At 40.3% G+C, this 27,020-nt stretch overlaps 2 protein-coding genes across 4 annotated transcripts in view; one reads left to right on the top strand and one right to left on the bottom strand.

Annotated features, from left to right (window-relative positions):
* AMMECR1 (AMMECR nuclear protein 1) overlaps positions 1-13,036 on the top strand; it is a 96,417-nt gene extending 83,381 nt beyond the window's left edge. For both annotated transcript variants that reach the window (XM_021547858.3, XM_021547859.2), the window contains 3 exons: positions 3,730-3,820; positions 5,437-5,533; positions 8,644-13,036. In XM_021547858.3, the coding sequence (XP_021403533.2) occupies positions 3,730-3,820; positions 5,437-5,533; positions 8,644-8,758 (303 nt within the window). In that variant the 3' untranslated portion in view covers positions 8,759-13,036. The remainder of the gene's footprint in view (positions 1-3,729; positions 3,821-5,436; positions 5,534-8,643) is intronic.
* A 1,918-nt stretch (positions 13,037-14,954) lies between these two features.
* Positions 14,955-27,020, bottom strand: part of TMEM164 (transmembrane protein 164) — a 34,863-nt gene continuing 22,797 nt past the window's right edge. For both annotated transcript variants that reach the window (XM_021547860.2, XM_021547861.2), the window contains 2 exons: positions 20,956-21,056; positions 14,955-20,544 (listed from right to left, as the gene is read on the bottom strand). In XM_021547860.2, coding sequence (XP_021403535.1) covers positions 20,338-20,544; positions 20,956-21,056 — 308 coding nt within the window. In that variant the 3' untranslated portion in view covers positions 14,955-20,337. The remainder of the gene's footprint in view (positions 20,545-20,955; positions 21,057-27,020) is intronic.

Raw genomic sequence — 27,020 nt, 5'->3', positions numbered from 1 at the left:
ATCTCAATATGTTATTCTCTTTGGACAACATTCAGCAATTCCATGTATGTAAATGAATGATTATGCTTGACATGAAGTAGAGAACAAACCTCCTGAGGAGTCTTTTGCTTCTGTTGTTAAATCCGAATATAGTGTTTAGATGCTACTAAAGATGGTCAGAAAGAAGCCAGCATATTTGCTGAAAATGTGGGGCTAAAAAGCTGTGGAATTGAGCTAATGCCAAGTAGGATCAGCTTCAAGAAAGTAGCAATAGTCACTTAATCTGAAGGTTTTAATTTCCAAAACATTTGTGTAGAGCTGTTTCCATGTATTAGTCATGTAAATAAAGGGAAAAGATACTGTTCTGTGGTATCACAAGGAATACTGTGTAAGTTCCAGGCCAGCTTTTTTTGTTGGGAAAAAAGGAAGAAACCTTTTTTCTAGGTTGCTGCAGAGACAGGGCTGTCCCTAACCCAGAGCAGGGTGTCACAGTGCCACTGCCATGTGGGCACGGGCTGTGCATCAGGTCTGGGGTGCTGGAGACCCCAGAAAGTGAGTGACATAAGCAACAGGCAGATGCTTGTTCCTGACACCAAGGGGGTGTTGTACTGCTCCAGCTCTGGAGCATTCCATGTGTATTCTCTGTAACGGGCTCTTTATTTGCTTTAATGTATTTCTGAACAGCTGTTTTACAATTAATTTATTTTTAATTAGTGGTGATTGCATGCAACTAGCTTACAGAGTTCAGTGCAGTAGATATAACCAAACAACCATTATTTGGATGATAATTTACTCCACAGTGGAGTCCACAGAAACTTAAATGTCAACAAGGCCTGATGTTCAGGTACTTATCCAAATTCCCTGTGGACAGTCTAATGAGAATAATGTTATTTCTTCCTCTCAGTATGGTTGGAGATTCAGTCTAAGAGGAACAAATTAACGAACAGGTTTTGGAGCCTTGGGGCAGAACAGTCCATCAGGAGAGTTGCTTCAGCTTTGGTGTCAGAGGGGGCTTTGGAACCATATTTTCTTAGATAAAGAGAGAAGTATTGTAGGCAGTAATCTGGTTAGTGCCATAGGCACTTGACAGAACAATAAATGTGGCATGTACATGTTTTCCCTCATCCCAAGGTGTATTGGAATAAAGAATTCATTAAAAAAAATGTATAAATGAATATGAATGTGTTTAAATACACAACAAAGTCTGAAGTTTTATAAAGGTCATTTCATAAGTAAAATAATGCAGTTTAATGCAATCCTTAGATGTAATGAAAGGTCTATTAATGTAATTGATATTGTCACAGAACCTAATTTTAGGTGGCCTCTGGCCACTTACACAACTGATCAGAAAGTTTATATCTACAAGTACTGCTTATATAGGACACAGTATTTCATGCTGTGAAACTCCATAGAAATATTTCTATTGTCAGAGGTTGTTTTCTGCCTAAGTCTTTCTCCTTATCTTGCTTTCCTCTCGCAATAGCAACAATTTAAACTGGTTCCTTTCCACGTGGGAGGCTGAAGCAGCCCCTTTTCAGCTCCACAGGATACCTATAGGCAGTAATTTCCCTAATGAATGGTAATAGGCAAGGCAGAACTCCAGCTCTATGTGCACAAGATTGATTTGTTTTTCTAAACTTCACAGACAGATGCTGTTGTTCTACAGAGTGCTGCCTGTAGTTTATCAGTATTTTTAGTCTGAGAAGCAGACCTGAGGCTGTGTAGGAAGGTGTGTGCTGATCCTGGTAGCATAATGCCATCCACAGACCCAGCCCTTACCTCCCATCTTGGAGAGGGCTGTTTTGGGAAATCTCACAGAAGTTTGCATCAGTTGAACACCACTCTCTTAAGGAAAATAAATTCCACACTCTGCCCGTGACAGTCTTAGTGTGGATCATTTTTACTTTGCTTGTGTGTGGCTTCCATTTAGTTAACTCAAGCCTTCTAGCTGGAATTGAACAATGAAAAGCTGTTTGTCCTGCTCAGCTGTGCAGTTGGAATTCATCCTCCACAGGATGCTATGAGATTCTCCCCTGCTCTACATCCCTTTTTCTGCAGACATGGGCCTAAAAATCCATTAAAATGGTTAATGGGAAACACCCAGAGCAGTGATGCAACTTGAATGTTGCATCATACTTCAGTACATCACTAGTGCTCCTGGTTAGCTGTTCATGAATATTGCGTGGTCACTATTATGCAAAACACTTGTGTAGCATTTAGAGTCTCATATTCTGCAGGATTTAAAGGTGTGCAAACCTTGGAAATATTTAAACTTAGTACTGAATATACACAGTTACAAAATCACCAGCTGCAGAACCTTACTAGCTTACTGGTTTGGGCATAAACTCTGTAGGCTGCTTTCAGCTTCTAACATAATTTCATTTTGCATTCAGGCCTTTGGGCTTACAATTGTATCTTCTGAGTTTACAGATTTGGTCTCTCTAATGATTGGATATATCCATGTAATGAATGTTGGGGTTTAGGAATGTTTGGTAATGAAATAACATGTTAAAAGTTGCAGTGAATTAAATTTGTTAGTCACAAAGTTACTTATTTATGAACAATGTTAGATTCATAGGGAAGAATGGTTGTGACCATGGCCAGCCACAAAGGACTCTTCCTCCCATTTCCCCTGTTTAGATCATATATAAAGAACGAAAAGTTTAAAAATTAAAGTCTTAATATAAGCAAATATGTTAATTGAAGAAGTGGTAGAGCTTTGTAAATATTCCTTATTTGTTTTCTTACTGCCCTACAGTTACAGTAAAGTAAGTAAATTGTCAGTGGAGAAGATGTTACAGCATTTTTTCATTAAATTTGTGTCTGCAAGGATATGCACACCAAACAACGTGATACCCTTTTAAAACATTGACTCATTTTCACGTGCAGTGTTAGGATTCAAATGGAAATAACATCTTGGTTATGTGGGCATAAAAATGTCCATCTAATAATGCTTTGTGTTTGTGCACAGAATTCAAAAGCAACTGAAAACCTTCTGGCAATGGAGTATCTTTTATGGCCTGATCCCAGTGCAGGTACTCTCCATAGAATTATTGTAACCTGAAAACAGGAGCCTTAAACAATGCCCTGAAAAGGTGTCCAGCCTCCTTCTTTGTTTTCTCCCAATATTTTTGGCATTTTGATTTTTATCTGCATCCAGCTCCTTGGTATTAGTAATCTTGGTTTCCGTGCTGTCATTTTGTCACCTTATAGTTCTTAGTAGCAGAGAAGTGGGAGTTTGAGGCTGGGTACTTTGTAATATTTCCGTTTCCTCCTCATACATGGGGAGAAATTTTGAAGGCTCCAGGCTCGAGTCCATAGTGTGACAGATCTTTGATCATTCAGTTGCTGCTTTGAACAGAATTAATGTTCTTAATTGAAGCCTCATTAGATTTGGCAGCTGTTTTGCCTGCAGATTATAGCTGGTGACCAGGTGATTTTATCAGCAACAACAATGGTGACAGTGTCAGAGGAGACAGAACAACTTTAGCTCCTCAGCTGGATTTCCTCCAGCCCAGGAATGAAGCTCCATGCTGGGGAGCAGAGGAACATCCTGTGTACCTGTGCTGCTGCTGAGCTTAACGTGGCTGTAAGTGAACACCCCTCAAAAAGATGACACCCACTGCAGTGCCACCTCCTGAAACTGTGCAATGCTGTTAACCACTGTTGATGTTTTGGATTTTACCATGTCAGTTACCACGTTGTGTCTTTTCTCTGGTGATGTACTAACGGAGCTGCAATCTCTTGCAGGTGGGTGTCCATGGCATTAGGATAGAGTTCATCAACGAGAAAGGATCAAAGCGCACGGCCACCTACTTACCAGAGGTTGCCAAGGAGCAAGGTCATTGTTGCACTTTATTTCATATGATCTGGTGAAGAATTTAAACATACCTGTAAATCTAAAATGCAGTATTTGACCTTGCACTGATGTCAGGTGATGGAGCAGTGTTTAATTGTAAGAAGACTCTTATATAACATGCCAATTACATGCCTGTGTCATTCTCCTAGAGGGCTTCAATAAACTGTAGCTGTTTTTTGAGCCAGTCATAAATGCAGCATAGCTATAGGAAAATAAAATGTGCAGGGGTGGTACAGTGCTGTCAGCCAGGCTAACAGCTGTTAAAAGCTGCCAGTTTCTGTGTGGCTGCTAGGCTGGGATATAAGGGAGATTCACGAGCTCTGTTAAGCATTGGGATGGCTGGGCACTTATCTTAACCATGATTTATTCCTGATGATCAAGTTGTTTTTCAGTTAGGTACTTTCTGCTAGTACTCAATTCCTACTACAAGCACAGACTTCCCAGGGTTTTTAATAAATGGAAGGAAACTATTTTCTGTAAGGAAGTACAAAAGAATCTTGTTAAAAGTCCCTTTTAATAGAGGCACAGTCTTAAGTGAATTTAAAAAACTAGAGTAGATTTTGTTGAACAATCTTTTGCTGACTCTGAGGACTCACTATGTTTTTTTTATTTTGAAGGTTGATAGTGTGTCTCAGTTTTTTATAGTTTGCATTACTGGTGCTTTTTTGTACCTTTTTATATATAAGTTTGTCTGCAAAGAGTTCAGCTGATATCTTCACTGAGAATTCTTTTTAATTGATAATTCTGTTTCCAGATAGTTTCATAAAAATCTAGAGGCGTTACAGGCTTTTTTTAAAATTCAGGAATTGTGGAAAGAATGTGTCTAAATTTCTGAATAGCTTTAGTAGACCATGAATTGCAGTCTGATTCTTTAAAGTCTCCAGAGCTGCTCATTTGTATTTTGTATGTGCCCAAATCTACTGTTGTTTTTGCAGGTTTTTTAATGTAGCAATATGACTAATTATTGCATCTTTAGGAAATAACATGTCCAACAGCTATTTAAAATATGAGAGTTTTTAAATAAATAGGAGGTTTGGATAGCACAAAGATTTTATTGAGAACAGTAATGAAACTTCTTTCATTATCCAGACACCTGTAATATATAGTTGTTCTAAAATCAGCCATATCTATGTAAAGTGAAGTGATATTTATGAAGTCTCATTTCAAGTTCTCTGCACATGTTCAGCTAATAGTTATTTTAAATGTTATACATAAATTTAGTTTTCCATATTGTTATAATCATTTATAATGTCTAAAGTGGCTGTGATACATGATCATACCTGAATGTTTTGGAAAAGTTTTGTTTTGTATCACACACCCAGTTTAGGACACTTGGGTAGGGTGGGTTCACTTTTAATATATTTCAGCTATGAGATGAAAAATATATATTGTTTGTAGAGTGAGCTGTGTGTGTAAAGAAATCCTAAATGTGGTATTTCCTTCAGCTGTTCTGAAGTAGGGAAGAACTTTTTGGTTTATCCCAAATGCCAGCAGAGCCCTTGCACTCTCAACAGCACCACACACTGTATTGTGCTTTTGCAACATCTGTTCCTATTGCTTCATTTCTCACTAATTTGTGCTACTGTAAAATTCAACAGGATGGGACCACATTCAAACCATAGATTCCTTGTTGAGGAAAGGAGGCTACAAAGCTCCGATTACTAATGAATTCAGGAAAACAATAAAGCTAACCAGGTATGCACTGGGATACCACACAGCCCTGTTGCTGTAATGCTGGGAGGTGCTCCTTCCTGGTAAGTGCTCCTGCAGATGGTCATGGTGAACTCTCCTGGGTGTATCATTCATGATTGCTTTGTTTTCTCAAGAGCAGTACAGACTTGGGAGAAGCTTTGCACAGGGATGAGTGGCACTAAGCTGGGAGTAAGAGGTGGCTGTTCAATACCAGGTGCCTGCATAGTTGGGCTGATAACTCTGCACATTCACAGCAGTGTTTTAGCTCTGGCTTCTCACAGAGGGATTTTTGGCTGTAGTGGGTGTTCAGGGCTGTGGTTAACAGGGATTACTTGCTCTTGTTAGATTTATTTGGGCAGATGGTGTGTGGTGTGGCTGCTGCTGTATTGTCATGGAGATACTTCAGATCCCTAATCTGCTGCATCCTCAGAAATCTTTGGGTTATGCCCTGTGGAGTGCAGGTTTCCCTAATCTTAAAATGTGAGACATGCAAGCCGTGCATTGCTTCAACAGCAGTGAAACTGTGTCAGGGTATTCCCAGGAGTGAGGACAAGAATTTAATATTTTATTTCATACTAGTTTAGTTTGGTTTTGCTAATTTAATAAAACGTGTTCTTGAGGGCTCCTTAGTGTGTGGCAGACAAGGTATTTCAGAATTAGCAGCAGATACTCTGCCCATACTGTAGTTAGGTGGTAAAGTGTAGAGGAGTCTGTATGAATGTCTGTAGGAATGGTTTAAAGCTATTTATTTGTATAAGCCTGAAGTGTAAAATGACTGCTGAACTCCAGTTATCTAGTCATGCATGGAGAAACAGGATTTTTTAAAAGCTTAGGTTATAAGGAAGTCTTGACCATTTGTCTTCTTCAAGAAGATAAAGACTTTGGGTCTCAATGAGTGTTTGGAATTCTGGATTCTTATAGGAACCTAACTACTGTGAAGTAGCTCTGAGTAAGGGAAACATTTTATTCCCATGGTTAAATTAGGGAGGAAGGATTTACAGAAACCAGGTAAATATCCACATGCAGAACCCCAGTCTCCCTTTAACTTATTTCAGCTGTACACCTTGTTATCTTATTTTCAAAAAGAATATCTGAAGATAGCTGAGGGCAAGAGTAATAATGCAATAAATCATTTCTGTACACCTCAGCCTCAATCTTTTTCCATTAAACAAAAATTCTGTATAGTACGCATTTTCTTCCTGCTGCGTGATTTGGCTTGGAGCAATGGCATGGAGCACAAAACAAAATACCCCTAAAGTTCACCACCACTCCTCTCCAAAACCCCACAAAAAGCCTTATATTTAGTGTAATTAAGTTCACTACAATGAAACTGGTACCACAATTAATTGCCTGATAAGTAAAGTGAGGAAACCATAATTTTTTAATGTTCAAAGAAAGGGGGTTTTTGACTGCCTGTTCTACTTGCTTTGTTGCTTAAAATCTCAGATACTGCTGACAGATTAGAGACAGTATTATTAAAATAGTAATTGTTTTCCAGCATTAGACAACCTGGTTTAGAACCTCATTTTAATAATTTATTGTTATAAATGCAAATATCTATTGGAGGAGTGAATAAGGGCTTTTAAACTTCTTTTTCAAGTCTTCTGAGTTACGGTAAACATCCTGTGTGTGAAGAAAGCTTTAGGCTGATCATGAATCTGTCACTCCCTTCAGGTTCACACCCCAGGTTCTGGCCATGTTTAGAAAGAGGGAGCTAAACAGAGCAGTCAGAGGGGTCTGGAATGCAGAGGTCCCAGCTGGGGATTCTCTGCCATCTGCAGAGCTGTGCAGGGGCTGTGCAGCTGCTGTGATGGTGCACACTGTTACCTGCAGAGCCTCTCCTTACTTCCCTGGTGGGGAATTCTATTGGCTGGGTGCCACTTACCATCCCACAGATTCCAGAAGAGCTCCTGCTTTCTCTGCAAGGCACTGGTTGCTTGCGTTCCTCATTTTCAGACAATACTGATGCAGATGTATTCAGAATATTTCTTGTCAGGACCTGGATTCTGCTTTTAGTTACATGGAGCTGGGCCATGTTCTTGTGGGACCATTCTTCATTATATTTCAACTGATTTGGGAGTCAGGAGAGATCCCAGTTAAGTGGAAGCTAGCAAATGTTGTTCCATTTGGAAGAAGGAAGTTCCTTGTTACTACAGGTCTGCCGGTCTCACTTCAATGCCTGGTAAAATTAGTTTGGTGCCTCTCTGTGAGGACATCAAACTCTAGAGTGTGATGAGAGGAAAGTGATCAGAAATAGTGAAAGGCCTCGAGGGCAAGAACCAGGAGGAGTAGCTGAGGTCACGTTTTGTTCAGTGTGGAGAGGGCTGAGAAAGACCTCACTGGAGTCTACAGGCTCCTGGGGGGGCAGTGGAACAGAGCTGCTTATCTCCTCTTTCAGGTGACCAGCAATAGAACATAAGGGAAGGGAAGGAAGCTGCCTCAGGGGAAGTTCAGGCTGGACATTAGGAAGATGCTCTTTACTGAGAAGGTAGCCAGGCATTGGAAGAAGCTCCAGGGTCATGGTATTGAGCCTGTTGGCAGCCAAGGGGTGTCTGAGCAATGCTTTTAACCATATGGTTTAGTTTTAGGTGGTTGCGTGAGGAGTACGGAGTTGGACTCTATGTTCATGATGGGTCCCTTCCAAGATATTCTGTGATTCTAGTCTAAAAAGAATGCAACTATATTTAATGTAGCTGGGATAATTTTAAAAGCAGAATTTGGCAGACAGTTGATACTGATTGCTTAAAAACAGCCCAAAAATCTATAGTGCTTGTTTATGGTTTTTCCTACTATATTTTTGTAGAGGGTTGGCTGAAGCTACAGGACATTTGTCTATTCCCTCTACCTCAACCAACAAATAGCCAACCCATTTTTTAACAATTCTGTTTGCTTGAAGTATTTTTTCATAAGTAGTTACGTGGTAATTTATCACATGATTTGGGAAATGACCCTGACAATTGTAGCAGTTCCCTTGTGCAGCTAAAGCCAGTCTTATTCCCAGCAACAGAAGTACAGAGCTCTTGCCACTGAACAAACAAGCAGTGCAGCATTTCTGGTGCTACTTGCAGCTTCCTGGTAGCAGTTCCTGAATTGGCTTCTCTGCTCTTTGCCAGGTACCGCAGTGAGAAGATGACGATGAGCTACACAGAGTACCTTGCCCATCGTCAGCATCATCACTTCCAGAATGGTATTGGGCACCCCCTTCCACCGTACAACCATTATTCCTGACACTGAGCCGCATGACCAGTCACTGGACCTCTCTGCAGACCTCTTCCCAGGAGACCCTGCCCCTTCTTGGTCTAGCTATCTCTATTACTGTACCATTTTATGATGATAGTTTCCGTTGCCATGTTGAGGCTCCTTAGTTGGTTCAGCTCATCATGGCAACGGGAGGGAAAACTGCATTACTACAAAGATCCCATACCTTTTTATTATTGATTCACTGCAGATTTTTTTGCAGCATATACCCTTGGGTTTTTAATGAAAATTTAAATTTCTACTTCATTAACATTGAATTATATCAATCAAGGCTTTCTGTAACTGTGGATGGAAGGAAGAGTTTAAGGATTGCAGTTAGGGATGCTTTGCTTAGCAAAAAAGGCTTTCATGGCTTTTGCATTAATGGGTGTGATAGGGAATGAAACATATCAGATTCAGGTATTGAAGTAGACAATGAATTGCATTTTCATAACATTCTTAATGATGTTGTGTGTACAATATCTCACCTTCACAGTAAAGATTCCATGTAGCTCTGTACAGGATCTCCAGATCCAGCACAAACAGCTGGAGCACCAAGGCTGACATACAAAATGCTTTTTTGGGATGAAGAGAAGCAGCTCATGTACATCGAGAGGTGATGTTAACATGGAAGCATTTTCAGAATCAAGTGGCCTAAATGATTTGGGCACAATCCAATCCAGGACCCTTTTGTGTCCCATCCTGTGCTGGCAATCCCAGGCAGCCCAGGCCTGTCGGGAGTCGTCACAAGAGTGCATTTGTAATGAGACGATGCCTTTCTGGTGACTCAAATTAGGAGGGACATTTGTATCCTAAAAACAGATTGGTGAGTAGCAGATGTCATATTAGGAAAGAAATGGATATAGATTTTAGTGCCTTTGACTATAACATAATTATATACTTATACATAAAATTCATAGAAAACATATACTCCAGACATTTTAGCAAACCCTGTTGAGGCTGCTCTGGCATCAAGGTTTTGGACACTTTTTTTTCTCTTTAAAGTGAGATTTATTTTTTTTTATTAGCAAACTTATTTTGGAAAAGAAAAATCCCTGTTTTGTTCTTCATTTGCTCTTGAAATTACTGAGTTTTATCAAGTCATGAATAGTTGAATCAAGTTAACTTTTGTTTAATAAAAGAAAAAAAGACTCTTGTGAGAGAGCCAGGACAAATATGCCATAATGTTACATGTTTTCATCTGTTGCAGGAATAGTGCTTGAGAGCTGTAAGTACTGTTTAATAATTCTGATACCCCTCCACACGGTAGGAGAAAGAAAACCGATTGGAACTTTTTCCTGCTGTAAAAATAGGATTTAGTAAAAGATATGTGTGGTCTGTTTGCAAGGTCAGTCGATGGCAGGAGCTGACAGCTTCCTCCTGTGCCTGCAGAACTCCCACTGCTGCCTATTGCAGCACAGGCTGCCTCTTACAGAAAAGACCTTCCTAACCTGAGTGAATAAACCACAGTAAGCAGAAATTCCAGTTACTTTGAGTAATGAATGTTTGTAAATATAAAGATATATAAAAATCAAATAGATAAAATTCCGTTTAAAAAAATTGGATTAACTGTAAAAGTGTTTCAATAGGGTTTCAAAGTCAGATAAGGATCAATTATGCTCATCCCTTATGTGAGGTTAGGTCTGCCACTTAATTTCTATGGAGGTTCTTGTAGAAGGTCTTTGGTATTCCTTCATCCACAGCATTTTTGTCCAAATATTACCGTTTTCAGTTGCGATGCCTTAATTTTTAAGCAGAGGGCCTGAAATTTCAGGAGCCAAGAGATACCAGCCAGAAGCTGCAAAAATGAGTAGATGTTTATACAGAGGCTATTTTGAATGATACTGTTGTCTTGTTTCTACTTGGGGAACACTTTTAGATTAATTAGTCTTCAAGTGGAAATGTGAACAAGTGGCTACCTGATAGAGTTGTGTTGGTTTTTTTTCTTGCCCTTATAGGGAACCTGAGCACAAACTGAATCATTCTGCTGCGAAAAAAAGTCATCCAACCCCATCTTTATCTGTCATCTCGTTACAGCTCGCTCGTGCTTCTGCATGAGCTCATTGTTAGAAGTTTTTTAAAAAGATCTATTATATATAAAAATATATATGTATTGAAAGGTGCTAATCAACCTCAAGAAGGTCACGTGACTGGTCATGCGGATCTAAAATCATATCAGATTTTTTAAGAAATCTTCGATATATGCAGATGTTATACAGAATTTCTTACCAGTGTAATAATGATATACTGATGAATAAACAATCCTGCAGGATTTTAAGGACAAGGTCAGCAATACTTCCCACCATGGCTTGGGGGAGAAAAGGATAGTTTTGTCTCCTTTTTGTATACAGCATAATGCACAATGCATTTTTGTCTATCTCTTAGTAGCTGTTGCTTAAAAATATAGTTCAAGGGTGTTATACAAACTGTAAAGGTGTGCTTTTGAACCGAGCTCATGCCAGACCCTTCTGGACCAGAGTTTTGTATCACTAATTTAAAAACTGTTACAGAGTCTGTGGTCAATCAGATTGTATGATTTTTTTTTTTTTTTTTTTTAAAGATTGGAATAATCAGTCTACCTACAGTGTTTCTAGGGCACCTACCTCCTCAGCACACTGTGCTGAACTGCTGCAGATTGTTTTTCTGTAATTGTGGGATTCTTTGTACCAAACGTGCAGCTCACTGTGACATGCACTGGCACAGAATAGGTCTGTTTGCTTAAAGCTAATCAGCAATTGCTCTCACAAATGTCATTCCCTTGTAGTTGCATTTAGTAGCTTTTAGCTGTATGGTTGGGGTTAGCTACAGATTTGTTTTTCATTTGGGGTACTTTATAGAAATTAAGGTACAACCAAGTAGCTTATTTCACTGTTTGTTAAGTTGAAATGCTGATTTTTTTTTTTTTTTTTTTAATGAGCACTACTCAGTTTGCCTTATTCCAATGAAGAGATTGTTGGGGTTTTTGTTTTTTTTTTTTCATTCTCTTACCTAATGATCCTAAAAACTCTGCTCTGTAAACTGAGTTAGACAACCAAACCATAGACTTGACACGAAGCTGTTACTTGGTGATGCTTCAAGTGTCCTTCCTGCTGCCATCCCAGCGGATGCTGCTCCGGCAGGGGTGGACGCTCCGGTCCTGACCTCAGCCCCGCTCTGGAACCAAGGTGGGCACAGCCCTGGCACACCTGGAGTTTGTATATGGACCTCTACTTGTCTTCAACTGTGCGGGTTTTTAAAACTGTTGTCTGGAGTAGGTTACATCTCTTATGTGTGTTAGATCGAACCAAAGAAGCCTCCAGCCATGCCCAAATGCTGCTCCTAAAGCCTGCCTTCCAGTCCTTACAAAATCCCTGCAGGATTAAATGTGTTAACTTTTTTATTTTTGTACAGTTTCTAACTGATTTTTGCTAGTGATGTTAATTGAATTAAGTTTATTTGGGGAGTCTGAGTATCTCCTCCATTTAAATAAACTGGTGACTTTCATTTTATGTTAAAAAAATAAAAAAGTTAAAAAAAAAAAAAAAAGAGAAACCCAAAGTGTGCCTCTCAGATTTAAGGGTTTCTGGTTACATTTATTCTTAAGACCAGCAATGATTCTTTATATACAAAGATATGTTTTCCTCATTTTTTATTACTGTTAAAGAAAAAAAAATAAAAAAGAAGAACCTCTTTCTTTGCTCTGGACTCAGTAATTGCGCTGGTACATAAACGCACTGAGAAAACAAACTTTTGTTTGAAACTTTTGTAACAACTTATGACTGTTTTTGTATATCAAAGTTGATTCTTTTCAAGATATTTGGATCTAGTTTCTAAGTTATTTTAGTGTTTTATATGTTACACAGAAAAAAAAAAAAAAACAAACTTACTTTAAATTGTTCACCAGCATCTTGAGTTATCTTCAATGCCATGGTGACACACAGTGGGCTTAGAGCTACCTGGAGTAGCTTGTAAGGCCTCGGTCTTTTCTTCCTTCCTTAGCAACTCAATTGATTACAGTAATATCACAGATTACCTGAACCCCCTTCCTTTATAACTAGATCCTTCTTCCTTCCACATTTAATTGCTATTAGTGTGAAGAAACTGTTGAAATGGGCATTTTAATATAAGTATGGCTTAAAAAGAGAAAAATGAGGAAAAAGAAAAAAAATGCTAGAAGGTTATCTGTGGGTCTGTGAGATATGGCTGTGGAAAGATATTGTAGTAGTTTTAACACTATTGTTATTACCTTTTAAATCATTTACCCAATAAAATAAGGAAAAAGAATCACCATTTCTTTTTATGTTTCTCTGCTTAACTGTGTGGGCTCAGTCAATGTTTCATTTAAGCATTTGTACCTGGTGTTAATGTTAAAGGCTATGGGTGTGTTAGAAATATTTTCCTCTTTCCCTTCTGTCTGCTGTAGGAACAAACTGGGGACAGGTACTTGCAACTTTCACTAAACACTCCCAATGAAATCACCATTTATATCAGCCACATTGTTACTTATCTCAGTATATTCATCAGCATTTGCATCAATTGCCAGTTCAGTTTTGTACTTCTTGTCTAACTTTACACATGGAATTCTGTCCAGGCCTGAGCTCCCTCCTGTGAGAGGCAGAAATGGTTTCAATCTTTTGAAGCAAAACTTCTTTGCAGAACCAATTATACTGGTGTCAGCAACACAGCACCAGTATCCCTTAAGAGGCAGATTGTTCAGCAGAGCATTGTGCCAATGTGTATTGAAGAATCTCTGTCAAAGCAGCAGCACAGCTGATGCCAAAATCGAGTTGGAGAACTCTGGTCCCTCAGCCAAATTCTTGGTGCACTGAGACATTTTCTACTGAGTCTGAGTTAAAGGGAGCATATTTCCTCTGTAGGATAATTCCTGAGACAAAGCATTCCATCTCCCTGGAACTCAGCTCTGAGTTTAGAAGGGCTTTGTTTGCCTCATGCTGTATTAATAGCTCTGCTGGCTGTAGATGCAGTGCCTTTGAAAGCAGAGCAATAGAAGCCATGTAACCTTTGGATGCTGAAGTGATAGAAGCTTGGCTCACACATTTGGTAAAATTTAGTGTAAAACGTACACTAAACCTAATCTAAAACCCTAAGGCCATTGAAAGGCAGAGCTAGTTACTATTTCCTACAATGAGTTTCCACTTCTCACTGCTTTAGCCAGCTCTCAGTTCCCATGCTGTAAAAATCAAACCAAGCTAGTAGCATTAAGGGTGTTTCAGATGTAGAAACTTGCTTATTCTTACATATTTGTTGGTATTAAACAATAAAAGGCTGATTTCCAATTAGTTACGGAGGGCTGCTGACAGTAATCAGCAGCGCCTGCAATGGGAAATTGCTTGCTTAGTTCAGCTCAGGCTGCCATACAGCACTTCACACTGGATTTCTACTTAAGCTGTTTCATCAGTCTTTATACTCTTCCAGAGAAATTAAGCTGAAGAATTGATTCTTTTCCCCAGCCACATGAAAAATTGAATCCTCTGCAATGGATATATATACACAGGGTGTGCACATCCAGTATGTTCTTCTGCCAAGAACAGTATTTGCCAAGAACTGAACACAAGGCAATAACCTCCTTGTCTGAAATGTGCTGGGTCACAAGAATACATCAGCTATGCTGCAATCATGTTTATTACAGCCAGGAGCATTTGCAAAGTACATTAGAACTACTTTGCCATGCTGTGGTGTGGGGCTGAGTGCAGTCCTGCAGCTGCTACAGCAGCTTTCTGAACAAAGGTGTGAGCTGAAAACTTCTGTGCATGTTCTCCTATCTTCTGCTGAAGTGCCATGAAGTAGGAATTACAGGACATTGCCCAAGCTGGGGTAGGAACAGTGAGGAAGCGTGGAGAAAGCATCATTGTACTATAACTGTTCCCTGAGCTCTGCACCTGAAAGACAAGGACAGGTCCTATTTAAACAGAGATTAAAGGATTTATACCCTGCTAAACTGCTGGTGACTGACAGGCAAAAGTCAGACTGAACTGCATAGAATTCCAGAAATCCCAGTACCTGTTGTTCTCCCAGGAACTGCTGTGTCAAGGTAGACAACATCAGGCTGTACAGACTGTTTCAGACAGGAGCCTCCATCTTCTTACCTGATTTATAAAGAGCCAATATTATGTGATTCTTATTTAGTTATAAAAAGTCCTAAGCAAGACAGACTCAGACCTGGCACAATAAAATGATAACAAAACTATCCAGTAAAATGCATTTATTTAATTCCAAGGTTTAACAATTATTTGCCCAATGATCTGGACTTGGGGCACAACAACAAAAAAGCCCACCAGAGCAAAATACAAAAACAAGTACACAAATTACCCCTTATTTGTAAATGTTACCTCATAACCAAAGTTTAGCACATTATAAAGTTTACAAAATTTTTAACACTCTTACAAATTAGTCAGAACTAACAGCATATGTGGCAGTTGAGCCCATCCACATCCATCCTTGCCCTTTCCAACCCATTCTGTGCCTGGATAATGCTGGGAATAGAGTGTGGGGTAAGGACCCTGCACCTGAGGTTCCTGCAGCCCCTGGTGCTCCAGCCCAGCCCCTGGCACAGGATGGTCTGGGAGAGTGGGGTGTGCTCACTGCTTTGCCTGCTGTGTCCTCTGCAGCATTGGGATAATGACTCAGGAAATGCAGAAATAGTTTTTAAAAGTACAAAACTGACCCTGAAGAAAAATAAAATTATTTATAAAACAGCTTGGCTTTGACTAAGTTACACCAACAGCTGCAAGAGAGATTTACGGCAATATCACTTGAAGTACAAGGTCACAAAAATCAATAGAGTTTTTGTTAGGAGTCCTGTCACTGTAGAACTGAAAACACCAAAGCTAACCTGTCTGCCTGCAGAAACCTCACACCAGGACTGACATACACCCTCTTCCTGGGTTTTGGCTTTTTCAGAGCTTTGTTAATTATAAAAATGAATTTAATTCCTATGGATCCACCTAGAGTGAAACAATTGCGACACTGAAGAAAACACCACAACTCATCTTTTTCACTAGCTATAGAGCATAGAAAACAAAGGCTTCTGGTTTAGATGCAAGACTTAGGACATAAAAGTACAGTCAGTTAACAGTTGCAAATAGCCATTTCTGAAAAATACCATTGAAGTTTATAAAATTATCTCAAATATACATAAATATCAAAACTCTGTGGCCAGAAACACAAACCTACTTTTAGGTCCTCTCTGACCTCAAGGTTTGACTGGATTGCAAATGGACTGACTTTTCCTGTTTCCCAGGCTCACCAAGGCAGCAGCTGCTCAAGCACACTAAGTTTTGCATATGGGCAGCATCTTTGAACTAAGAAGCTGAACCAAAACCAGCTCCAGGTGCGTGTTCATAGACTGGTTTTTCATCAATTTATAAACACATGGACAAGAGCTATTTGTTTATACCTTTCAAAAGAAACTATGCAAATTCTCCCTTGGTGCTTAGAAGAGGAAGTTAAACAAATAGATCCAGCCCAGACACTGCACAGTGTCTGAATCCCTGGAAAAAAGAGCTCTGCAGGGATCCTGTTCAGCTGAAGCCATGGCATGAGGTGGTGGGGGTAGAAATGTTACTGGCTTACCTCTGGTTTGGAGGGCTACTTACTCCAAGGCTGCATAAACAAACCCATCAGTGAAGAGGTTTATTATAGCCAATAGTGCTTCATTCGTGGGTACACTTGGAGGGAAATGCAGCCAGTGGCAGCTGGAATTACGGGTTTGTTTAACTCCTTGTTTCTTTTGAAATGCCTACAATACCAACACTTGGAGGGCTCTGTTCAGACCCCTTAACCCATACCAGCATCTCTGAAGGCTAGGCAGCGGCACTGCACAATAATTTTTTGGGGTATTGTGGCCCCAATGAAGCCACTCTGGCGCAAGATTTTACACTCTGCTTCAGCTGGGAACAGTTGTCTGGCTGTGCAGCCCCACTCCTGCTCTGCCCCACTGCCACTGCTGCTGAAATTCCCAGTGCCATGACACATTTGGGCACGTTTGACCAGGAGGCCCAGGACAGCCCTTTCATTTGTGCACTGCACTGCAGCACTGTAAAATCTCATCACCAGGTACTGGGCAACAGCTTCAAGTTATCTTGACATGGATTGAGTGTGTAACACCCCAGGAGACAATGCAGTTGTCTCCCAAGAACAGCAGGAGAGTTTTGTGCTTTCATTTCCAGCATAAACATAAAGCAACCAAAGAAATCTGTATAGTGTAACTTCCTATAAAATAAACCATTCAAGGAAAAGAAAAATCGGCCTCTGCCAGGGAAAACAACACATGACTGCTATAGAGATGAAGTACTCTGCTTTCCCATTTCCTGTACATATGGCAAGCTCTGCCTAATGCATATTTCCAGCAGATACCAGAGACAGGTGAGGAATGAAGGATGTGAAGTTCCATGACAATTGCCTCAGAAGTTTTTTTTCCTTTTTTGCTCCCATTCTGACCTGTCCTTCCACTTCTGTGGAACCTGTCTCAGCTATACTGGTGCAGTTTTGATTGGTGGGTCACCACAGATCAATATGAAGTTCTAAAAACCTTCAAAGAAGGACATGGGGAAGAAGGAAGTAATTTTCAGTCTTGGGCCTGTCATTACAGGAAAGTCACTGAGGCTCTGGAGCACATCCAAAGCAAAGCATCAGAGCTGGGCAAGGGTCTGGAGCACACATCTGAGGAATGGCTGAGGGTGTTTAGCCTGGGGAAAAGGAGGCTCAGGCTGGACCTTGTCACTCTGCAGCTGCCTGAAGGGAGGATGGGGGTCAGCCTTTTCTTCCAGGAAATAAGCAACATGACAAGAGCAAACAGCCTCAAGTGGCACCAGGGAAAGTCTAAATTGGACATTAGGAAAAATTTCTTCACCAGAAGTGTTATCAAGCCTTGAACAGGCTGCCCAGGGAAGTGATGGACTCAACAGCCCTGGTACCACACCTACACATCTAAAAAAGATGTGTAGGTGTGGCACCTGGGGATAAGGGTTAGTAGTGGGCTCAGCAGTGCTGGGTTAATGCTTGGTTTGATGAACTCACAGGTTTTCAACTTAAATGATTCTGTTCTAACTCAACCAGCCTCACTGATACTGCACAACAACAAAGAAGCAACAGCTTATGTTCAAAAGGTGAAGGCTGCACTTCCTGCCTTCCCACCTGACTCCAGCTGCACCATTTGTTTCCCTCACTGCAGCTCCAGTACTCTAAAATCCTTACTGAGGGCAGTCATTGGTTACCTCTCTACCTTTTTGCCTTGTTCAGCGAGACATTTTTGCAGCTTAAATTGGTATGAAAGATTCAACAAGCTCCAGAACATGCCCACGCAAGGTTTAGAAGGGCAGTACAAGTGCCCCACTGGCTCTGATGAGCAGCTCCATCAGCAAACTCCATGTGTTGAAATCACACCTCGAATTTCTGTGGGACTGGAAACGACTGGAGCAGCCTAAGAGGGAAAAGCATTGGTGGGCCAGTGACCACCATGGAGGGAGGGCAGGGGCACCCACTCCCAGCAGCTCTGCACCAGGAATCCCTTTCCACTGCCCAGGGATGGCCCTGGCAGCTCTGTTCACATTCCTGCTACTGAATTTTAAGTCAGCCAGAAGATTTTGCAAATTCTGCTTTCCAAGCAAAGAGCCTGCACTGAGTGAGACACCTGAGCTCATTTAAATGCTCCTGCAGTTTTAATTGACCAGAGGCAGTCAATGGTGGCAAACAGCAGCTGCTTTATACTTATTTGGAATGCCCTGAAGCAGATGATTACAGATAGGAAATGCTATCTTTTAAAAAAGGAAAAAAGGCTCCTACTTAGAGAAATGCTTCCAGTAACTACAATATCCTGACAGGGGAAAATAAGGGAAGTTGCTAAAAAAAAAAAACAATTAAAAAAAAAAAAATCCAAAACAGAAACCATAAATTAAGCAAATAACAATGCTAAATAGTATTTGCAAAATTTGTCTAAAGTCCTTCTATTGTAATACTAACACCAGCTGTATATGCCTGAGGGATAGTTTAGGTACATGCTGCATGTTCTTAAGTTGTGAGCATACAGTATATTTTTTTATATATACACACACATACAGCAAGGCATGGAACAATGTCAGAAACCAGTTTGTAAATCAGGATAGGGGACACAGTATTTCTGATTAAGGTGTACTTTTTTTTAATCATATGGAATAAAAATATTTTAAGTACCACTTGTTCCCTCACCAGAGAAAAAAATTTTAAGGGGAAAAAAAAAGTCAATTTGCTTTTGCTTCCTGAGCATTTGTACCTTAACTTCATACTTTCAGGTGATCCAGCTGGAGGAGGTATGATAGTTTTGGTTTATCTTGCAAGTCACAGCTTTGACAACACAATGAATCTATAAATTCCCCCAAACTTCTGTACAAGAAAAGCCTGCAGCCCTGAAACAACAGTCTGCATAATGGACTCACAGTTCTGGAAGAACACAGTCAGGATTTTCTATCTTTCTGCCCAATGGTTTCTCCTGTAAAATTTGAGCAGGCACACACAGTTGATCATTCTGCCCATCTCCATTCTGTTCTCTAAAAGACACGTTGATGGGTCATGCTACCAAGCTGGGACATGCCCTTTGCAGTAGAGGCTTGCACTGATTTGACATTCCTTTTTATACCTGCATTTTAAAATCCATACACATGATACAGCAGAGCTGTAGGGAGAGAAGAATTTCACTTGGTTTCTTCAACCAGTCTGGTCAGTGAGGGAAGCAGGAATGTTTCAAAACCTACAAAGTATAAAAAAAACCAAAATCCCTGATGTTTACATTGGGCTTTGTATCTCCACTCGTTCTCTAGTATAAGGTAAGTGAAAAAAACCATTTTGTTCAAAGTCAGGACCAAACAGTGGATGCAATATCTTATCATGGCCTATACATAACATGGTTTTTAGAAATTATTTCAACATTCTTTTTTTTCCCCTTGCCAAAATAAAAGCATCTCCAAAGCATTGTGATGGGACTTCACTAGATAGGTACTTATCCACTGCAGCTTAGAAATCAAGTAGTTGATTAATTTTTTTTAATGAGTTATTGTTCCCCAATATTTTCAACCAGCTTAAAGAAAATACAGTAGAACCTCACTGCTTTGCTCTTCTGATTGGAAGATTAAGTGTGCATGATTTCCTGTGACTATTTTGAACATTCAAGCCTTAATAGTTAAGCCAGGTGCTGCAATTCAGCATATTGGTTCACATCAGTGGAGTGCTACAATTCAGCATTATTCCCTATCCTAGAAGTGTACAATTCTTTAATGGAAAATGAATCAAAATGAGGTAGCACTGCCACTCTTTGCTGGAATGTGGACAGGTCCTGGCCTAATTTTAAATGGTGGCTTAGCAAGATTCTACTGTAATCTATACAAAATGTATAAAACATGAACCTTCCCCAGAATAAGGCCACTAATTTTGCCATTGGCAATAGGCAGTGAGAATCAGCAGGTAAAAAAACCCTCACTTCATTACAGAGGTGTTTTTGAGGCAAAAAACTGTGGGAAGAACAGTTGTCCTCTCGTCCCCCAGCTTTGTTTTCCAGTATATCTCTGCTTCCTGTATGAACTAATCTGTGGGGAGAAATTTCAGTCTATTTTCTTAGCTGGGAGTCTAAGCAAGTCCATGCTCCATTTGAAGGTGGGGACAGCACTGTGAAACAGCAGGATTATGAGTTTCCCATGAGTCATGGTCATGACAGTCTGATGTCCAGATGCCCAGATTCGGTACCAGGGCCCATAAAAAGGATCTGAGATGGCTGGGCACAACATGTTGTTCAAATTCACTTCTGTAACCTGAGGAAGCAGCAATAAATTTATCAATTAACAATATTTTTATCTTGCACTGATTCACCTAAAAGCAGTGAAAATTTAGAGAATTACTATAATAATCAAAAATGTTAGGTGACACACATTTGCTCAACACAAGTAGGGCAGCTTTCAGAAAAAAAAGCAGATCCAAATTCCATTGTGTATTTAATAAATGGATTTATGCAGGTACATAACCAGTCTATGACTATTTTATCAGTATTTGCAAGATATAAGATACAAATGCTCATTAGAACATGCAATATGCATACAAGTAGCCTTATCAAAAATTTCCATGCAAGTATTCTTAGGCCTGTAGACCTGGACATTCAAACTACTCAGTGTTTTTATTCCGAAGGTACTTGCAGACTATCCATTTATTAATCTGGGTTTACTTACCAATCCCAGGATCTGCAAGATGCTAAAATGATACACAAACATAAACCCCGTGGATAAAAGAGCCCACCAGAAATTGCAGAGCGGTTCAGGGGTGTAGATACCTTGAAAAAAAGGAACACATTAATGTTCAGCTGCACTGCTGTGCCCATCACACTCTCAGTGAATTATCCTCTCTCTCCTGGATGTCAGGACATCTGCCTTGAGCTGATAACCTCACCAATATCATTACAGTAATTAATATTTGAAAGCTTTATTTCTTACCTGAAGCAACCTGATCAGCTTCCTCCTCCTTGTCCAGCAGTGAAATGTACAATATGTTACCTCACTAAATTTGTCACCAACATCGATGATTTTTATTTCATTCTTCCTTCTACCACAGAAGCAATAATGCAATAAGGGTGTACAATGAATCTTCCAAAAATCAGGTTATTTATACCTAAACACCTGCTTCTTGCAGCGATTATGATTTCAGCATGCACAGAACTGACTTAGGCAGCAGCAGGTCCTGCACAGCCTTTATGAGAGCACAGTTTAATTGTCATTTCCTAATTTAATGGTTGTTTAACAACTATTGAAAAGGAACTTGTACCAAAAATGCCAAGGATCAGAAAAGCTGTATCAGGTGGTCAATCCATTAATGACAAGCTGTGCTTTTAAATGAAAGCTGCTATGGAGATATTTTCAGTTATACACTACAAACAGTTTTATAATCAGTAGATACCACAGATACTGTAAAATACTTTTTTCCCTTCAAATGAAGTAGCAGATATATTATTCCAACCTTTTTGTACCCTCTCAAAACCAGGCTTTACTGACAAAACACAATGTTCCCTGATCTAGAATGTACCAAGGAAATCAGATTTAATAAAAGTACTCATAGATACAAGACTATCTTGGGAATTAAATATTCAAATTTCATCTGGTAAGAACAAAACCAGTTTACAGAGTTCTCTAGACTCTTAGTAGCAGACATGAAAATTGCACTGTAAGATAGGTAGAAAAATATTACTTTCTATTACTTTAATAACAGCCTCAGAACATGAAGGAAAGATGCACAATGTCATGCTGTTTGGCAGCTGTAAGAGTTTCAGAGGATTATAAAAATACGCTGGCAATTTTTATCTGCCTTTATCTGCTCTCTGATCCATTAGATATTATTAAATACTGAAACATGTATCCAGTACTCAAAGGACAGCTTAGAGCACAGAGTGCAATATTGATACTGGCCTTGGCTAGCCAGCACACTCAGTAATTACCAGGAAGTAATGAAAGACTTCAGCATACACTGTACAAGGCTACTGGGAACTTAAATAACTCCACATGCAGAGCAGCTACCACAGCACCCACCAGACCAGAGCTGCTATGAAAATGCCTGTTTATGGCATCCTGTGGAGATAAATGCATGTAACTGCTGTGACCACAGCACTGTTTAATGCTGCATCCCAGCTCAGGTTTAAGGTCTCTAGAGCAATGCTTCCTCAACCTCTGTGGCCCTTTCAAAATTATTTTCTGCACAGTTTCCTTCTGTAATTTGTACCCATCATGCCAGTTCAAATTGATTTTGCAATAGTTACCTGAAATAAGTTCAATTCAATAGCATTTTGTGAGTGCTACAGATTCAAAATCATGGACATGCTGCTGTCTCAAACTGCACATCCACTCAGTGCCCACTGCCAAGAGCACAAGTGCTGTGCTGCTGCTGCACAGGTAAGACTCTGTGTGTGTGTGAGTGCCAGCAGCACAGCTGCACCCCACACACCCCTCCTGGTTCTAAGGAGGAGCCAGCAGCAGTGCCATCACCCCAGGTACCTCTGCACACCAGGGCCAGGGAGCAGGCTGGGACTGGGGAACCTGTGATACATTTGGGCACAGGGCAGCTTGAAAGGTTTCTTATGCAGTGGGAGGTTGAAGGCCAGAAGTGTCTGAGCAGCAAGTAAAACCAAAGGTAAAAGAGAACTCTACAGGAATCACTTTGAGTTCTGCAGGTAAAGGGAAAAAATCCCCAACAGTAATTCTTGGGATGCACTTGGCAAGTGTGAGCTAAGAGCTGGCATCCTATTTAGAAAACAGTACAGAAGTCTTGACTGGACAGCAATATTCATTAAACTCCATGGCCTGAAACCATCAGATAGGTGACACCACCTTGAATATGGTTTTTCATTACAGAGAGAAGAGAAGGAGGAGGAATGAGCCTTGGTGTCAGAGTGCAGATCATGGTTCTATTTTTGGTTACACCAACTTTGGGTGACCTGGTCAAGCTTTACAGAAACTCTTTGTACTCCCTCCTCTGCTGTAAAGAAAACACTGCTTGTCTTGCAAAATTTATTTATATTGTCCTTGCAGTTTTAGGTGCATGTTTAACCTAGATACAAAACACAGCATGAAATTTAAATAAGGTATCAAAGCAGCTCCCGGGAACTGGCTGAGCGGTGTTAAACCAAATTAGGTTTCTGTTGGCAGTTGCCTGTGTTATTTCAAAAGTGTTCGACAAAGCCTGGTGAGAGTCTAAAGGGGTGAGCACCCAGGAAAGCTAAAATACAGACACCTCCATTTCCACGTGACTTACAGGGCAGGTAGGGTATAAATACTAATACAGGCAAGTGACCCCAACTATAAAATGAGGCTGGAGGGACACAACAGTCATTAAAAGACCAAGGAAATTGCACAAGATGACAACACAGATCCATGGCAAAATTTGGCTTTGAACCCAGGTTTCTCATGTCCAGCTTCAGTCTAATCAGGGAATGGTATTTCAAAGGCTCCTCAGCAGAGCTGTTCAGGTTCCTTCAGCAAGGAATTTCCCTCTGCTACATCCTTGCTCTGTTGCAAAATTTAAAAAAAAAATATAACAGCAACTTTTGCTCTCTACAGATTTTTGGTCTTGCTTCCTACTAAAAATATCCCTCCTTATTAGACTTTGCAATCCTGAAAATAATGGTGTGATTTTCAGCAGTAGCACTATTTGGACATCAAAGGACAAAAAGGAAACACTGACCTCCACACAAAAACATTTTGGAGCACTCTAGCTTCCACCGTGTGCTTTGGGAAACTAATTTTAAATTCATACCTGAGATATTTTCTGTACATTTCTCATTATATAAATACCCACTCTAGATTTTATTACTCTACAGCCCTGCTATTCAATGGATTGCTGTTTAATGGAGCAGTGTGGTCTATTTTCCATAGTACAGTCTGTTAAAAGAAAAACACAAACAGGAAAATTGAGAGCCAGCTGAGTGGCTGTTTGAAGGGCCAGTGTTGCCTTTGGCAAAATCTACTTGGTGCTTGCATAGGAAATCAATTTCTGTAGGTGGGAGCAGAGTTTCACTCTGTTTATGAAGGGTCATAGGCAGTTCTTATACATTAAGCACTTAAGGAAATTTAGTCCAAGTGCCAGTCTGACACTGATCTCATTCTCAAAAACACTCACTCCCCAGACAGCTGAGACCATTCCAAGCTGGGGCCATCTAGGCAGGCTGCATGTTTGCTCCTGTGTTGAAATAGCATGGCAGGGGATACCTCCATTTAAATTGCACTTCATTATTTCAATAGCATTGATACAAAGGATTCCATATAGACTGAAGAGTTTGGGGTTCTTCCACTGCTTCTAAACAATACTTTGTTGACCTTGAATATGCCAAGTTGATAATTTTGCCATCTAAGAAATGGAAGAATAGCTTTAAAAAACTAAGGATCAACAAAGAGATTCCATTTTTATACTGTTCCCTCCCCACAATGTTCTACGTCAAATGTTCTTATGAACTATTATTTTTATTTCAAATTCTCAATACACAGGCTTCTGAAAATTTGAACACAACTTAATAGAAAGCAATACTCCTTTTGTATTTCTGTGAGAACATAATGCAGGACAAAATTACTCCTCTGCTTGAATTAGAGAATTAGAATCTAAATATAGTACAAATTTTTAATTTAGTAGGGTTTAAAATAATCTCTTTAATGTCTTGCTTTCATTCCCACTACACTTGATAGAGCATTATGAGCTTTCCAGTGCTGCACACTCTCAGTCGTCTTACAATTATAAGTAGACCTGCTTAATCCAAAACTCAGAGCAACTATTACAATTATTTCATTTTCAAACTTACAAAAATATGTGTGCAAATTTATTTTCCTTTTCTTTCCCTTGATCAGAGGGTTAATTCCAGTTAATTCCAGCTGAGTGGCCTATTGAGCTAGCCTAGAGATAAAACTTCCTTTCCAGGGGAAAACAGGGGAAAAAATGTTTTCAAGAGGATGATTCTGAATTCCATGTTTCCCTACAGCTGTTCTGACTCCATGTGTAAGATTCCTGCTTCTCTCAGGAATCATTTTTTATGTTCCATAAAGCAGCAGCACTTCCTCTACCTTCATATAGTAGCAGTTCTTCCAGATACTGGCACCTGCCCTTCTAAATTTCTCCATCTCCTGGAGAGATATTTCATTTTTCAAACTAACTGTAACTGCCCAGTGCATAAAGCTCAGAGGGTCACAGGACAGGGACATATCTCGTCTTCCTCTTTATCTCTCTTAAATCACCAAACAAGATTATCCTCGAATATTCAAGCTACAGGAGAGTAGCAGCACACAGAGTTACCCTGCTGCTCAATCTGCCACGGCACAAGCACAGCTCAACAGCAAACCACACATTTATGTCTAACACAGGGCATTCAGCAGGTAGAGGAATCTGGAATAGAAAATGGAATTGCTAGAAGCAGAGTAGGGAAATAACATGCAAGAGACGATAGGTCTCTAAGTAATTCAGTTAAATTACTGAAAAGTAAGTAAGAGTAAGCTCTTGCAAAAGAGCTGCATCACACATTATCCAGTATTTAAATTAAGATTGAGATGGACTAGATTTATGACTGCCTAAGTATATCTAAATATGAAGTGATATTTCTCCTGGATTACTACTAAAGGTATATAATAAAGCCTGCTTGATAACCCCTTTAAAAAGCTAAGGAAAGAATTAGCTAAAGGCACTAAAGGCAAGGAAGTGTCACCAAGTGGGAAAGTGGCTGACATAGGGTGCAACAGCTAAAAAAAGTCTTTAAATATGGTCCTAACAGCCAATGGAAAACACAAGTTTAGTGTTTTAATTGCACTTTCCTAATTTACAACCAAAGGAAAAGCGATCCTTTCATCTGTGCTTGGTATCTGTGTGCAGCATCTTCCAGCAAGTCCAGGCTGCGCTGGGGTCAGGAGCGCCGCCGGTGCTGGCGGCTCCTGCCCGGCTGCTGAGCACAGCACAGGCATCCTGCGGGAGCAAGGAAAATAAAACCAACAGCTTCAACGACTGCGACAGTGCCACAGAGCTGCTCTTCTCGTGCCACCTCTGCACAAAAAGGGCTTTGGGACTTATACAGCACTTGCCTAAAAACCAAATTCTGCTTCTCTTCCCAGCAAACAACTCATTTATTCAGCGGCAAATCGGCTCCTAAGGCACACGGGGCGGCGCACAGTGCGGCCCGGCCCTGGCGAGGCCATCCCGGCCCGGCCCGGCCCGGCCCGGCCCGGCCCCGCCGCAGCACAGCCCGCTGGCACCAGCGCCACGGAGCCGCCCCGACAGAGCCCCCGCCCGACAGTCGCTCAGCATCGCTCCCTGCAGCCGCAGAACCCCAAACACCTCAACTCCACCGCCTCTTCTACCTACCGGAGTTACTAACAAAAATAAATAACACTGGGGATATCAAAACACAGGGCAGATTATCTCCTGAGCTCTAGGGAGCTGCTGCAAATTCACTCTTATTTCAGACTGCTGTGGAATAATGTAATTTAGAATATCGTTTGATCACTGCACTAAGGAAATAACAATTCCACCTTGATTAACTACCAGTCTGATTTGATGTACTGAAATAAGGTGTACACCTGATCTTGTCAAATCCACTGGAAAACCTGACCAAACAAGCTTAAGACAGTCAGAAATAGTCATCATCATTGGTCTCTAAACCTGATGTAGTGCAAACTAGATTTTTTTTTTCACTATCTTAAGAATACACAGTTTAAGAATTTAGTTGTTCTGATCCCACTGAAGGTCTCTGAGAGTCTGACTTCTTAAGGACAAGAGAAAA

The sequence above is a fragment of the Lonchura striata genome, chromosome 14 (genome assembly GCF_046129695.1).
Source record: "Lonchura striata isolate bLonStr1 chromosome 14, bLonStr1.mat, whole genome shotgun sequence".
NCBI classification, from domain to species: domain Eukaryota; kingdom Metazoa; phylum Chordata; class Aves; order Passeriformes; family Estrildidae; genus Lonchura; species Lonchura striata.
The sequence above is the reverse complement of the archived record's forward strand: the minus strand, read 5'-3'. Positions and strand labels throughout refer to the sequence as shown.